Source organism: Oxyura jamaicensis, chromosome 3, assembly GCF_011077185.1.
Source record: "Oxyura jamaicensis isolate SHBP4307 breed ruddy duck chromosome 3, BPBGC_Ojam_1.0, whole genome shotgun sequence".
Classification (NCBI taxonomy): domain Eukaryota; kingdom Metazoa; phylum Chordata; class Aves; order Anseriformes; family Anatidae; genus Oxyura; species Oxyura jamaicensis.
In genome coordinates, this window is record NC_048895.1 from 51,122,431 (window position 1) to 51,138,353 (window position 15,923).

Sequence of the window (15,923 nt, forward strand, 5' to 3'; positions counted from 1 at the left end):
AAGAAGAGTAAATTAACCAAGGAAGGAAGAGCAAATTGAAAATCTAGAGATTCAAATCTTCCTTCAGCACTTGAATTTTTTTATCTTTGCACTTTTGAGAATATAGTTTCTGATAATCTTAAAGAATATGTGCTCATTCCTATTATGGAAGCTTAACATGGAAGTGTTTTCTGGTAAAAATACTTCTCATGCTGAAGCTATGTTGTGTTAAGTTTTTTTAAAATTAGGCTTCAATGCACAATGTTTCTTGAGTGAATGTATTGTCATCTAAATTTGAACACTTTAACAATGCCTTCATATGTCTGACATAGTAACTGAGAAAGCATCACTTAAAGAGTCAAGTGGGGAAAAAATAGTAATTGGCAGTATGCATCTCTCAGGATTCTCAATTGTTTTTAAAATTGACACTTTGTATTTTAGGCAATTGATTAATTGATATCAAATTAGTTTAAATCAGCATTACTGGGAGGAAGTAATGCTAAAATTATACAAGGACAGAGAATTGTAAATATTACTTCTATGACTAAAGGACAGAAAAGATGGCTGTTTTTCAGAAGATGCAGAGCTGGCAGGAGGAAAGCATTCTTTTCATTATCATTCTTTTGGTTAAGTTTAAAAACAAGTTGAAGGTCTGGGTTATTTTGGGGCTGTTCTTCCAAATGCATTTGGAAATACTACTATGGTTTGTGACAGTCAGCTCTTACCTTAGTTACTCCCTTTTTGGTTCTTGGTCTTTTTTTTTCCCTAAAGGAGGGGCTTTCTAAATCTTTTGAAATAAGCAGATCAACACGTGTACTTACAGAAATGTATACAATACAGTGACCTTCGCCAAGAACACTTATGCTTTAAATTTATTGGAAAAGAAGTCATAACTGAGACTGTTGGGAATTGAGAGAGAAAATAGGGGGTTGAATTCTGTTGATACTGTACAGGAGCAGTTTGGACTTCTGGTTACACCTGAAACAAACTCTGTTGCTCTTGGTAGTCTAGTATTATAAGCAAATGCCATCATCTATATTATATTTGACTGTGTAGCAGGATGACTAAGACTCCTGGATAGTTTTGTTGTGAGGTACATTTTCAAAAAAATACAGGGGGAGGAGGAGCAGTTCTGTGAGCCAAATGGAGTAGAATAATGTTTCAACTGTGCTGGATTCCTGGGAGCTCTTTGAAGTGGAATTAGAATTCAGACAGAGCTGTTTCAAACAAACAAAACCCTTGAAAACCCAGGGTTGTTTGGTGGTGGGAATTGTATAAATGAAGACTAAGTCAGTTAGCTGCTGGCTTTTGATAGGTATGATTGAAGCATTCGTCTTTGCTTTGTTAGACTTTGGATATGCCATAACTTCATTTCAGAAGCATCAGTTTTTTTTTTTTAAAAAAATTCTAAGCGACACAACTGCACCCAGAACTGGGCAATAGGTATCCTTAGGCTATGTTATTTTGTGGAGTGTGGGTTGGTTTTTGTTCTGGATCAAGAAGGTTGTGAGGTGAATCTCTCAAATGTTTCCACTTGCCACACTTGGGTTCCCATGAGAGTAATTCTAGAGGGTACAAACTTTGATTCCTTTAAGATGAAAATAGACTGGGTTATGTGCTCTGAGAAGCCACCAAGTTTGAAATGTTGATGGGTATTAAGCCAGTAAGACTAGAACTAGACCAGCAATCGTTCTGAAACACATATGTACAAGATATGTCTGTGCGACATATCCGTACAACAATGCATCCGTTTTACAGATCTGTTCCTATTGTGCTGCACTGTCTTCTGATGTAGACATAGAGGGAATAAGGTAACACATTGCTCACTACTCACTCTTTAGAGGAGGCATACAGTGCGACTAGGATGTAAGTGCCTATAAATGATGCACTTGACTGTACTGAGGTGGATGTTCCAGTGGAACCCACTTTGGCAGGGGCAGAGAGATTTGGTTGTGGAATTACTGGAACCTCTATCTTAACTAGCGGCAACAGTAATAAAAATTGACTTAGTGGAGTTGGTGACCCGTAGCCATGGCTTCTTTTGAATCATTGATGGTTCTTGCTTGGCAGCCTCCAAGCCGTGGAGGAGGAGCTTGTGCTGGTCAGAATTTGTGATGTGAGGAAAGAAGGCGCTTTAAGGGGTTCCTTACCTGCTGGGGAAACGTGCACTCTTCCACATCTAGCTTAAGGGCTGTAAGAAGGTCCTTGCGGGGTCTTGTTTCAGGTTCTAGTATGAAAGATAACAAACTCCCTGATTTAGCTGTTTCAAAAATCTGCCCAGATCTTCCTGTACACTCATGGATACTTAAGTATCTTGTTAGTGTCAGCGTGGCCCTCCCTGCCATTGAGGTCAAAATTAAGTCTGTCATGGACACCATGTATTTTCTCTGCTTTGTGAGTTGATAGAAAGCAAAAAGTTGATAAAGTTTCTGCTTCTGGCAGGAGTGCAGAATTTCTTTTGACTTGTTCAGCCTTTTAGTTAATCTGTAATAATAGCAGCTGCCCTTCAGAAGTCAAAGCTCAGGCCAAAGACAGGAAACCCCAAACAACTGTGTGTGTTGAGCAGAAGAGTATCTTCATTTCCCTCTTTGTTCTTTCTTCCTGACTGGTAACTGGGACTGCTGCACTCACTGAACTTCAGCACTCACTGAATATGAATTTATAGATGGCTTAATATAATGTGCATCTCTTGTTCCTAAAGAACTCTAGGTAGGGCTTGGTGTAAAACCTAACTTGTCCTGAACTTCCTTTGGTTTGGTATAAAACCTGTGGATATCATATTCACAATCACAGTCTTTCAAAACTTAACTCAGGGTCTAATCTCTCTCATGACATACTTCAGTGGTTGAGGACTTTAATATTAAACTTTATTTTCCTTTGCATTCCGTGATAGTTTGAGATACCAAATTGTGGTGGGTTCACCATTGCTGTATGGCAGACGCCCACCCAGCCTTTCTTTCACTCCCACTCCTCAATGTGATGGGGGAAAAAAGATGAAAAGCTCATGGGGTAAGATAAAGAGGGTGATCACTTACCAGTTACTCTTACAGGCAAGGCAAACTATTTGGGGAAAATTAATTTATTGCTAATTAAAAATAGGGTAGGGCATTGAGAAACAAACTATAACACCTTTCCCCTCCCAACATCTGCTATGAAAACCTTGCCACATAAACCCCATATGCGGTTTTATTCCAAGTCACCAGAACTAAGATCTTTGGAAATTTTATTGGCTGTATTTCAAAGGAACCTACAGTTTCTGCAGTCAAAAGTTTGCAGATGCAGAATCAAGGTGACTTCTTTTGCCTGATTCTATCTATCCCAGGCTTGTATTTGACAAGTAGATTTCAGTAAGAGTAGCCTGAGGTTGCAATTGTTATGTACACCCCAGGGTTCTGGATTTTTTTTCCTTGTGTAATCTCCATTCTGCTTTTTTTGGGAATGCTGAATGACTGGCTACTTTATCTAGGTCCTAATATTTGTCTCATGCATGAGTAACTGTCAGTACTGATACTTAATTTATTTGAGTTTTGAATGACATGATTAGTTTTGCTCCATTGAGTTTAATATTTTATCCACCCCATAATAGGCCTCTCAATCTCCTTCCTTGTGTTGGCCTTCTCTGAGGGCATGCTAATAAAAGCAGTAGGCTCACTGTGAGAATTAGGACATGCAGCACATGAGCAGATTTGTATGGTTTTATGCTTTATATTTTTATGGCACGTACTTAGGTGACCAAAAGAGAGGTCAGTGGACTTTGAACAGTGCCTTTAGGTTTTTCAGTTTGAGTTCAGGTGCAACTCTAACCTAGACAATCTAAAAGTTCCTATGTCTCAACCTTCAGAATTGCTGTTTTCACACACACAATATCTTTGCGTTCAACTTACTAGGTTGGCAGCTGAAGCAGTTGAAATAGGGTGAAAAAGCTTCCCTGTTTCCATATTTGGTTTACAGACTAATGAAGAGATTGAGAATGACTCTTTTGGCCCCTGTTGAAAGTAGTCCTACGTATTTAAGGTTTTAGCACTGAAAACAACTTAATCTCTGACGTGTGTCCCATTCACCCTCTGTGTTGATGGCTAGGTTGATGCCTTGCCCTTCCCAGATTGTGATTAGCAAACTTCAGTTGCTTTTCTGGAAGTGTTCTTGTGGTGCTCAGTACCTGCTGAAATAAATTATTTTTGTTTTGATCACTTTTTGCTGTCAATCAAAAAGTTGTGTTTTTGTTGTTGTTTTGTTCTGTTTTTAATTCAGTTTGTCAGAATGGCCAGTGTGATTGCCTTTCTACTGACCCTGATATCTTGACCCGCATAAATCCTTAATAGCATAATCTCAATGGTTTTACCTTTAAAACCATCCGGCGAGAAGTCCAAGGTCTCTGCCATCTTTCAGACTCTCCCCAGTCTTACCTTATTCCATTTCAAAACACAGATGATGAGTAGCTCTCACAGTAGCTTTACCTCTTCCATTTACATGAGACTTCTGGGTAGAGAATAGGGTTTTAATACTGAGGCAGAGTGCAGCTGTGCACCTTTCTCTGCTTCTTGTTGCTGCAAGCTTCTGTCATCTTCAAATACCAACTGATATCAGGGTAATGAAGTGTGGGCTTCATTCCAACTTGTAGTGCAGTTTTAAGTGTACAGTCTTTGTGAATGCTTGTTGTGTCCCCACCTCCTCACTCCTTTGGAGTGTTCTGATATGTACTTTTGAGATTTAATGCCATACACCTATGATTTGCATTGTATTTAGGAAGGGTGTGAGTGAAGGCAAGGAAAAGTGTAGTTTTTAAGGGGAGTGAATGGGTGGAATTCACCTGCATTGGAATGATAGGGCAAGTAAATGCTTAGTTATCTCTTCTGGGTGGATCACGTGTCTCAACTTTCATTATAAATCTAGGCTTTCTGATTTCAGGTGCTCTGGTAGTATTTCTGATATATTTTATGTATTTTATATGTGTGTGTGTGTAAATATTTTTTGTTGCATCTATTTTATAATTGCATTAATATTTTTAAACTGACTTTATCATGTTACTAAGGCTCAGCAGCGTTTTAGTTGATATGTGATAGGTTATCTTTTTTTCTCCACTTAGAAAAAGTTTAAAAAGTGTTCATTTTTTTTTTTCAGTGGGAGATGGAAGAATGGGATATGCAGAAGAAGCTCCCTATGATGCGATTCATGTAGGAGCTGCAGCACCAGTTGTGCCCCAAGCAGTAAGCCATTTATGTTTTGTGTGTGGTTCAGTAATCTGTTAGCTGTAAAGAACAATTTTATACATATATAAGTAAAAATCTTTGCAGACTTGCACTGCTAGGGGTGTCAGTGGGCAGGGTGGTGTTAGTGTAGGGTGTGGGTTTTGTTTCTGCTGTATTGGACTTCCTGTTGGTTTGCAAAAGTTGCGTGTTCTAATGACTTTTCTGAAAAAATACTTTAAAATGACTTGTGTACAACTTGTATTACCACTGTGTGCTTGAGTATTTTCCTGAGTAAATCAATTTGCTTATATTGAACATCGAATTACAAAAAAAAAAAAAGAGCTCAGCTGGAATAACAGAGAATGCTACATTCTCATAGCTTTCAGAGTGAATGTTGCTAGATAAACTGAAGAGAAACTAGGGATTCTGGAGTATGTATGCATGAAGTAAATTACCTTTCTTGCAGATAAGGCTTTTCTTTTCACCAAGTGAATGGGAGAAGACATATTTAAACACTATCTTATATGTCATGATCTTGGCATGCTAAATAGCAGTTAAATTTTTTAAATCTTAATTTTAATCAAGATAGTGAAGGACTAGAGGTTAGAGGTGCTATAGACAGGTTAGATATCTCCAGAAATTGGCTGTTGGTTTTGTTTGTTTATTTGTGGGGGGAGTTGTTCCCAGCAAAGTGTTGTCAGATGGCAATTGTGGGGGTATTGTAAAGCTTACTAGTGGATGAAACATTTCTTATTTTTTTTCCAACTTTTAAATATGGAGGAGTAGGATTTTCTTCACAACTTCTGGGAACTACTGAACAGCTAGAATTAACCACCTTCTTTAATTATAAAAGAAAGTGTGGTTTCTTGTCAGTTACCTTACTTTGTTATATTTCAGGCTAGTTCATAAAAATGCTGTGAGTGAAAGAAGAGCTGTTGAGTAGCCCATAGCTTGCTGACAACTTGAAATTATTCAAGAGGGATAAATAATGAAAATGTCACAAATTGCAAACGGTATCCTGGGAGTTCCAGGGGAGATCAGTTACCCCCAAAATGTTAGACAACGGGCACATATAAATCAACGATAAGTTTTTTACCATTTGAACTGGCAGTTTAAAACGAATTACTATAAAAATAATTAATTGCTTTGATATTTTACACCTATGTGTAGAAGTTAAAAGTGCAACCAACTCAGTCAACCCAACTGCTATTTTACCTTCTTTTGGAATTATATGAAATCATTGTGAATTTTTATGTAATACTAATTTTTGTACTATCCTGTTGTGGTACTCTCATTTTCAGTGTTTATTTTATTTTTCTTAATTGAAGTAACTATCTACTGCATAATAATACACAGATAAAACATGGGAAAGCTATTCATGGAATGTAACAAACTTTGGATCCAGTTTCTCTGAAGCGGATGGTTACACTCTAACTTCTGTGTTGTGTTCTAGCTTATAGATCAGTTAAAACCTGGCGGAAGATTGATATTACCGGTTGGTCCTGCAGGGGGAAACCAGATGCTTGAACAGTATGACAAACTAGAAGATGGCAGTGTCAAAATGAAGCCTCTGATGGGAGTGATATATGTGCCTTTAACAGATAAAGAGAAGCAGTGGTCCAGGTGGAAGTGATTTTCTGTTCCACTTACTTCTTCCACACACACGCAAGGTGAAAGGGTGTGAATTTTAAGCAGATAGACTGCAAGGCCTGCCTTTGCTGCTGTCATTGCTTTCTGCTCCTCCATACCATGTGACTCAGTCTGCATTACTACATCACCAAGAGGAGGTTATGCTAAGTTTAAGTTAAATTAAAAGCAGAAGAAAAATATTGCATGGGTTGCACTTTGTCTCTTTTGGACTCGTGTTTTCTTTAGTCTTGGCATGTTGAAGTGTTTTTTTCTTTTTAAACACAGTATTTTCTAAATTTAAACTTCCCTTTTAGTGAGCTTTGTATAAGTAGCTTGCCAAATAATTAGGTTGAAGTGTAAAAATACTACTTCAGAACAAGTATTGTCATGTCCTACACGTCAGTGGTAATTTTCTGTTCATTTCTTTTTTTCTGAGGTGTTACAAATGAAGAAAAATGTGTGTAAATCCTTAGGGGGCAATATAGATAATCTTCCTAGCACTTTTCCTTCAGCCTCTGAGTAGCAGAAAGTGGAGAAGCTAATCCCTTCTTTCATGAAGTATAAATGTAGTTGAGTAGTGTTTAGAAAATTTCCTTGGACATGTGAGTAGGTCTGTCTCCTGCCTTTGGGGACATACTTGTGTTCTACAACACAGCAAACTCTGAAGGCCTTTCTAGAGGTAGTAAACCCTCCAATTTGCTGATTTGAATGACCACTAACATAGACATAGCACAGCTGTCAGCTTAAACCATACCAGGCATTGGTATGGAAATGAACAAAGCAGCAGTCCCGTTTTGCTTCCTGCCAGAAAATGCTTGTGAATGTACTAGCTGTTTTAATGGCGTGCTCAGCTGTGTTGAGCTCTGAAAACAGCTTTTGAGCTTTATATCTCTTTTTTTTTGTATTTTTTTTCTGGATATTCTGGAGGGTAGCTTGTGATTTGGTTCTGTGAACATTTAAAGTTATCGAAATGTCCATAAAAAAGAACAAATAAAGCAGCTGATATTACTGCTGCTTAGTGAAACCTCACTTCAGTGTTGTTGGCTTCCTGCATAGTGACCATGTACAATTTACTTGTAGAACACCTTTGAGTTACTGCTTAGTTCAGAGCTTGTGAAGCATGCTTGCTCTTCAAATGTTTTGTAGGTTATGTAAATTAATACTTTGTCCTTGAATGTTGTCAGTATTCTCTCAGCGTGGTACTCAGGGACTTCCTGCCACAGAGTAAGGCTCTGGATGTCTTGCTTTGTGGTCATTTTTGTTCTCTGGCAAATGTGGTAGACTTTATTCAGATTTGGAATCCAGGCTTTAAAAAATAATATTCTTCTTGAGCCTTCTTTTTTTCCGGAGTTTGAAAGCATTTTTCTGCCTTTCCATCTGACCTAATTATAGTAGCAGTTATTTTTCATAGCAGCAATATGTGTTTTTTCAAACAGTGTGTGTTGAAGTGGAATGAGTGGTTATCCCAAACTGTTAGTGATGGTGGTGTAGTGTATTTAGGAGCAGAATTCTCAGGTCTTTGCATTTCACCTGTGCAGTTTTGAACTCTTTTCTGTACTGGTGGAGGAAGAGGTAATACATTCTTCGGACGTCCTTCACTTATGAGTATTGTTTTTGATGTTGGCTTTCATTTTCCTTCCCCGTAGATTTTCTTACAAGTTTCTGATTTGTTCTGAAATACTTTATAATTTTATTTTCTTAATTTAAGTATTAAGAATATATATTGGTGTTATCAGAAAGGATAAGCTTAGCTTGAAGTATGACCTTGATCACTATGGTGGCATAGAGACTATTTCTTCCTGCATACATTTAATTGGGTTCAGACTTGGAAATCTCTGTTAAAGGCCATCTCTGAAGCCCACTTCTTGTAATATTTTTTGTTGTTGTTAAATTGTCCTGTTGTCTGAAGAAAATTCTCATTCCTTTCCTAAGGATAACTGCCGCTGTATTGTGGACTTTACAGGGGGTGGTTTTACTTCTGTCTCGTTGTTGTTGTTGTTATTTTTCTGTATTGCTGTGTCCAAAGTGTATGGCCAGCCAACCGCTGCTAAGGAAACTATTTATCATTCAGCATTTGCTATTTATGCTGCCATCAAAGGTAATAGAGGTATTGTTTTCTGGACTTCTTAGAGTTAAGTTTATCTTTCCTAAGCTGTTGGAGACCTGTGAGTAGAGATCAGTGAGAGGCTCTTCTGAAAGAGCCTATTTAGGTTTCTCTGTAATAAAGAGCTGTTAGTATACAAGAGGCTCAGTGGCTGTAAATACAAAATTAATTGGATTTGAATGGTCATTGTGCTTACCTTCATTCCCTTAGTTAACATCACATGAAGCGAGATCACTCCTTGCATGGGAAACTGTTTCATCATGTTCAGAACATCATGTTTGGTGTTCATTCGCAAAATAGTCTAAAATTGGCCACTAAAATGGCCAGCATTTTCCTAGGCTAGAAAACCTTCCATTTGGCAAGAAAGAAACCACTTGAAGCAATAAAGCAACTTTGGCCATGCACATATTGGAGTAATTTGGAGAGAGCTCTTACTAGGCCTGCAGGAGCTGTTTACAGAGCAGCACAACAGCATCTGAGACTGTTGCCAGCCAGTACCAGAGATATAATAAATCATTACTCTTGTGGTTTTTCTCCTGCTTAGGGTAACTTAAATATGATTTCTCAGATTCTACTTTTTTTTCTCTGAAAGCCTTTGAAAACAATTAATTGGGTCAAATGGACTATACTCAAGTTAATTGTACATAGACGATATGAAAACAGAATCTGGTTTAGTAAGTGGAATAAAATACAGAACTCTAACTCTGAGGAAGCTATAAACAAATTTCTCTGTCCTGCTATATCCATAACACTGTGTTTATCTCTAAGTGGTATTTGAAGTCAAACCTACCTTCAGATACTTTGCATCGTTCTTCATTATGTAAAGATGGAGCTAATAGCAAAAGAAAATGTAGACTAGATGGAAGGAAAAGATCACCTGGATTTTGAAATTTTGGGACTGGTACTGAATGCCACATTCTTCACATACATCATTAATCACCTTTTTGGAAAAAGCTATTTTATAGGAAATATTTTTTAAGGTTTTTGCTTAGAAACCCTTATTCAGTGTTTCAACCTGATGAGCTAGTTGCCTAAATTCAATTGAAATTAGAAGCCATTGATTGCCCCTTAGTTCCTTAGGCTATGTAGACTAATGGTTATGGCTAAAGTTTTTATTTTATCTCTGTAAAAGGAACCTGAAATAAATATAGGATAAATTTAAAATTGATTTATTATGAAAAAAAACAAACGCGTATGTTGACACTGGTATAAAAAGCTGCAGAGAAAATTACTTTTTGTTGTTGTTTCAACCTACTCTGAGATTGATCATAGCATGTAATAAATACTTTGTAACAGCCTATTTCCAGATGAAAATACTACAGGTGTAAAAATTGGTCTATTTAATTTAAATCTGGAGAAAGAATTGGCTGCTAGAACATTGATGCTGTACTGACATGTACGAGTACATGTACTGAATGTGGCCAAATATGAATTAGAAATACAGTATCATTAATGACAGCATATATTTCATAAATGAAAAATATGTCAAGGGAAAATCAGATGGTGTTTAGTAAAAAAAAAAATGAAGTGGATCAAAGAGAATGAGTTACAGATTTCATATAAATGTACATCTTTCTTCAAATACTAGATTTGAATGCCTTCTAACACAGAGGTTGGAGATGTATTTATTTACATGTTTCCCAAACTTCTGTTACTTTTATTGTTGATATTTTTGATCTTTTTTTTCCATAATAAACTCTGGCATTTACCCAAATATCTACATATTAGATTTTTTGAGAAACTTTCTTCGTTTCCTAGTGGATACTCCCAGTGGGAAGTGTGAAATACTCTTGTATATATTTTTCCCTACATGCAAGACACTTTTCCAAGCTTTTAAAAATTTATTTTTAGAATAGTATTTTTGAGCTGATGACTTCTGAAATTTTGAATTGAGCTTAGAAGACAGCTTTGCCTGAATTTATGATACCAAGTGAGAGATTCTCTTGCTAGAATTCCAAGGGGCTAAGAAGGACTACTGTGACGACTTTAAACCTAAATATACATATAGCTTACTAAGCAAGAGCCAGTAAGCAGATTGGAGGGAGCGCATAAGTGAAGGTGGAGGGAAATTACATGAGCTGTGTAAGAATCATAGCCAACAGTCCCGGCCTGTTGGGAGGAGAGGAAAAAACATGAACTAAGCAGTAATCTTTCTTATGGCCCTGGAAGACAACAGGGTATTTCCACCAAAGAAGTAGTAGTTGTCTTTTTAACTCTCTTTTTAAGTTTTATAGCAGCATAGGTCTTTTACCACTGGGAGGGTCAGCTAGTGTTTTGACTTGTAACAGTGAGATTGCTTCTGAAGCCTGATAAATTTTGTAGCTTGGTAGCTTCTGATTCATACAGCTGACGTTAAGATCAGTTGATGCTATTTTGCAATGTGTATTCAAGTCTGCTAGCTGTTTACAGTAGGTAGACAGCTGAGAAGTGTTAGCTGCCTGAAGATCTAAAACTTTAAATTTTTAAAATATATGCATATAATCCAGTAGTACACATATGAGCAGTTTCTCACAGCAGTAGAAAATAAACACCGCATAATTTTAACACGTACATCATGGATTGTTTCAGGGTGACATGCTGTTAGATTCAGCAGCAGCAAAGACTGAGGAGAAAATCTCTTGAGGGAAGCTGATCCTTCTGATGCAGTGATGTTTGAATAAACAATGTGAAAAAATACCGATTTTGAAAGTGACATCTGAGATATACTTAACTATTTTGTCAGCAATAGCTTAAAGCAATGCGAAATACCAACAGTTAAAACACTAGCGTGTCAGTATACTCACTTGGATTCTAAGTACAAATGCCATATCATAAAAGAATAAACTTCAAATGTATTAAGTGAGCTAGCAACATGTAAAAACCTTGCCAAAATTTGTTGGTGGGTAGAATTGCTGTGTTTAATAGTTCAGAGTAAATACAGCGTTTTTCTTATGCTTTTAGTTTATTAAGGGTCTAGCTTGGGTGTAAAGGATTAAGAATTGTTTGTCACAGTAAAAGACCAGGCTTTTACAAAGCTGTGAGAGTATATGGTAGGATTCAGGATGCAAACCACATCAGCAATTCAGCATATGAGGCTGAACCAGCAATAACAGTAGTCATTGTTTACATACACTTTTTGGTGTTGTAAATGTTATCTGGTGACGCAGGTCCTGGAAGCTTTAGGGAAGAATGAAGTAAGTGGCCAAATTCACCTGCACTACACTTCGAACTGAATATCGGTTATTAATTTATTTTAATCTGTTTAAAGTAAGCAAATACCTCTTCCCTGAACCAGGCAGATACAGAGAACTTCCAAACATTTGGCTACAAACAGATTTTTCTTTCCTCTCACCAAGATTTTTTTTCCCTTTTGCTTTTTTCTCTAACTTCTGCAACACTGAATCTCTATTATTAGTACCTCTCTACTAAAAGACAGTGCAAAGTGCAAGGAATGCAAATATTTATGACTAGCAAATCCTAAGGTTTGTGTTCCAGCTGTATTAGCTAGAGTTAGTCATTCAGGCACTAGCTGCAACAACCTTTTTGGTTGCTTTCAAAACCTTGCGCATGCTGCCATTCCATGCTGCGTGAACTCGGAAGGATAGCGCCTTGGGAAAGTTAAAGCTTTTGCTTGTGTGCATGTGGCACGGTTTTTGTGGTTAGTTTGCATGATGTACCAGCTGGAAATACTAGCGGGGACTGAGCCAGCAATCACATTAGTGAAGTTTTTCTTAATTCAGACAGTGTTTGCTTTGGCTGATGAGGGTGATGCACCTACCGAAAGAAAAATTGGGGCAAACTCTTTGTCGGTTTATAGATCACATGTGCCTTGGGGGCGGAGGGAAAGGGGGGGGAAAAAAAGCAAACACTTCTGTTTGAGTTTTCCAACATTGATAGTGTCACAGCTTTCAGATTTGATGGACATTTGACAAAAACGCTTTAGAAATATTTAAACAAATCACTAATACATGATAATTTCACTGCTGGAATATGGGTTCTGTAGATTTCCTGTTTCAATGTGTTTTAAATGATGTGTAGGAAAAAAAAAAAAGCCTACATTTTCTGGAGTTCTCATAGTGATTTAGACAGACTTCTAGATGCATCCTTTCTCCTCCTTTTGCTGTAACAGCCCCTCACTCTCCCTTTCCAAAACCTAGCCCTGATTTAGCATACAGGTCCTTCAAGAGCTAGTAGAGTTCCCCTGCAAAAGAAATGAAACGGTGCAGACTTCATGGCACTGGTGTGAGGCGTTCCTAGCTTTCTTGAGAGACTGCAGCTGAAGTTAAACTTTGACAGCTACTGAGCATGTGTTTTTGCCAATACTCTGTCTAGTAAGCTGGCTCAGCTTCTTGCCAGCATGTTGCCAGCAGAGTTGGGATGACAGATAGCCGTGTAACTTCACAAAGTTACTGGTTTGGATGGCGTGGGGGATGTTAGGTTAAGTAAATGATCCATTAAATGTGAAAGAGAGGAGGGACCCATATTTCACAATGCATCACATAATGAGACAATATGGGATTGCTGTTGCTTTTCCTTTTTAATTAAATGCTTGATGAGATTTCTGAAGTTTTGCTGATGTCTGAACACTTCAGTGTATTCTGATACAGTATCAAAACTTATCAAGTATACTTTCCAGAGGGAGAAGAATCATAACTGCGTGTGTTTTCTTTCTGCAGGGATGAATTGTAAAAGCTACATCATCTTGACCCAAACATAGTGTTACAGTGGACTGCTCATCTCCAGTTCTAAAAGCTTTTTGAAAACCAACAGCATTGCAGCTTGTTTTGGACTTCGTTATACTGTTGTTATCAGCATGGAAAAGCGTGGTGTTTGTTTTATTTTCTTAGATGCTCAAGGCAAACCTGATAAAGACATGGTGGAAAGTTCTATGTGGGCACTGTTTTATTTAACATGCCTTTATTTTACTTTCATCTGTTGAAAGCGGATTTCTGCAGAGCTGCAGACGAAGACCTATAGCTTGTGAACTCTAATTTTGATGGGGGTACTTGAACACTCACTTCTCTTGGCTCCTGTGTCCCTTGGTAAAACTGCTTCTGTGCACCTTACGACACTACATAGGTAATATCAGGTTTTCTGTGTTCCAATGTCTGCTAGATGCTACTAAAAGGAGATGAACTTCCTTTTTAAGCTTTTGACATGGTGTCATAGACTAGCATGTAGTAGATACAATCAGCTGCTTTACTACCTTAAAACCAGGCATTTGTAAATATTAAACTTAAGACATCAGAGGTGGCCACTCTTACTAAATATTGCTGTTGGGCATAAGACATTGTTTTCCCTTCCCTTCTCCGTTAACTAATGGAGTCTTGAAACTGGTTTGGTTTGTAGCTGGCTGCTGATACAGTACACCTAAATTCAGGTCCATAAATATGATGCAAACTCCATCCCAGTCGCTGGGGTAATTAACGTAAAAGCAGAAAGGAGGTTGTGCTTGTGTGGAGGATTAGGGTCAGCATGTGGTAGACACACAGGTCTTTAGGTTCTTTAAAAATAGGAATTAAAAATTGAATGTTTAGTCCTAAGTGAAAGTTGCTTTTGACAAAGCCGCCTGCTGTATTTACGTTCTCCTTTTTCTGTGGGCACCCAGGAAGAAGTCTGGGTTTTTAGAAAGCGAACTCTTTATTATTATACAATGAAAATGTGATACAGTGGAAGGCTATAAACTTTTTTTTTCCCCAAGTTTTCTGTTTGCGTATGGCAAAATGACAGCAGGCAAATGCAAAGCAGTACAGGAAATTGAGCTGCTTTGGGAAAGTGGGGAAGCCTGTCTGAGCCTTCTTGCTCAGATGGCACAACCAGAAAATAAGGTAAACAGCATGTTGATATTCTTTTTTTTTAATGATAAAAAGGATTATAAAACAAAAAACTGTATAAAAGCAACATATAGTGATCACTGCAAAATGCATTTGGCTGTTTATGGTGGAACAGCAATATTTTTGTGACAGGTTTAATCACTGAAAGGTTAAAATTCAGAGGCCTCCGAATATAAAAGAGGTAACATCGTAAGTAAAACATCTCAGATAACCTTCCTTTTGAAGGTCAGCTCAATCCCATTCCTCTGTGAACGCTACGTATCGATTCACTTAGATGTTTGGAAGTTACCGTACCACCTCCTGATCTGACTGCAGCCTGGGAGCACACACACGAAGATGAATCTTACAAAGGAATTAATGTAGCGTGTATTCTAGGAAATACAATTCAGAAAAACCCACTTGCGTCTGACAAATTTGTACTAACCCACAATCAACTGTGAATCTAGTTCTTGGTGTTGAAGTGAAATATCTTAAATGATGCATGCTAATGTTCAGCCTTTGGTCACTGTTTCATTCAATTTGAGTTCAGCTTTTATTTACATCTTCTCACTAATTTGATCAGTCAAATGAGAGATTAAGAGCTCAACTGTATCCAAATTCTCGTCTCTGGGCACAGTGTGACAAGCTAGCCTAGCTTGGAAGAGGTGACAAAGCTGAGACCTGGCAACAGCCTTTTGGGGGAGAACCACTTCAGGAGGTGCAAGGCTTCAGGGACCAAGGTGGCCGGGAGTGTGGCGCCCGTTCCACGGAAGGGGTTGAGGTGGTCGAGGTACTCGGGCAGAGAGGAGTATCCAGGAGTAGCATTTAGGAATCGGGAAACGAAGACCCCTCCGTGACAGAGCAATGGTTCTGAAGTAAAAGCTTCTTGGAGAAGAGGACAAGTTGTCATGCGGAAGATTTGAAGAGCTTGAATAAATGCTGTGTGAACTGTCTGAATTGCTACTTTGCCAAATAAAACGAATTGAGAGGAAGCTGTATTTAGGTGTCTGAATATTTATTATTATTTGCCTTTACAGGTCTTAACATGTCCAAAAAGCAAGCAAGCATGTATAAAAAAAATTCTGAACGACCAGAAATGTGTGTCTATTTTCTGTTAATTAGCATACTGCAGCATAGTACAGCAGTTACCACGTCTGGTAATGCTGTTTGGGATATAAGTGGAGTGTCACTGTACTCTGGAGTTTCCTCTAGTGGATGTCGGTGTGTTTT

General features: G+C 37.9%; 1 protein-coding gene across 1 annotated transcript in view; it reads left to right on the forward strand.

The window, feature by feature from the left end:
* PCMT1 (protein-L-isoaspartate (D-aspartate) O-methyltransferase) overlaps positions 1-15,691 on the forward strand; it is a 41,199-nt gene extending 25,508 nt beyond the window's left edge. Inside the window, exons 6-8 of the mRNA XM_035320728.1 lie at positions 5,101-5,186; positions 6,622-6,791; positions 13,557-15,691. Of these exons, the coding sequence (XP_035176619.1) occupies positions 5,101-5,186; positions 6,622-6,791; positions 13,557-13,569 (269 nt within the window). The 3' untranslated portion in view covers positions 13,570-15,691. The remainder of the gene's footprint in view (positions 1-5,100; positions 5,187-6,621; positions 6,792-13,556) is intronic.
* Positions 15,692-15,923: the final 232 nt, after the last annotated feature.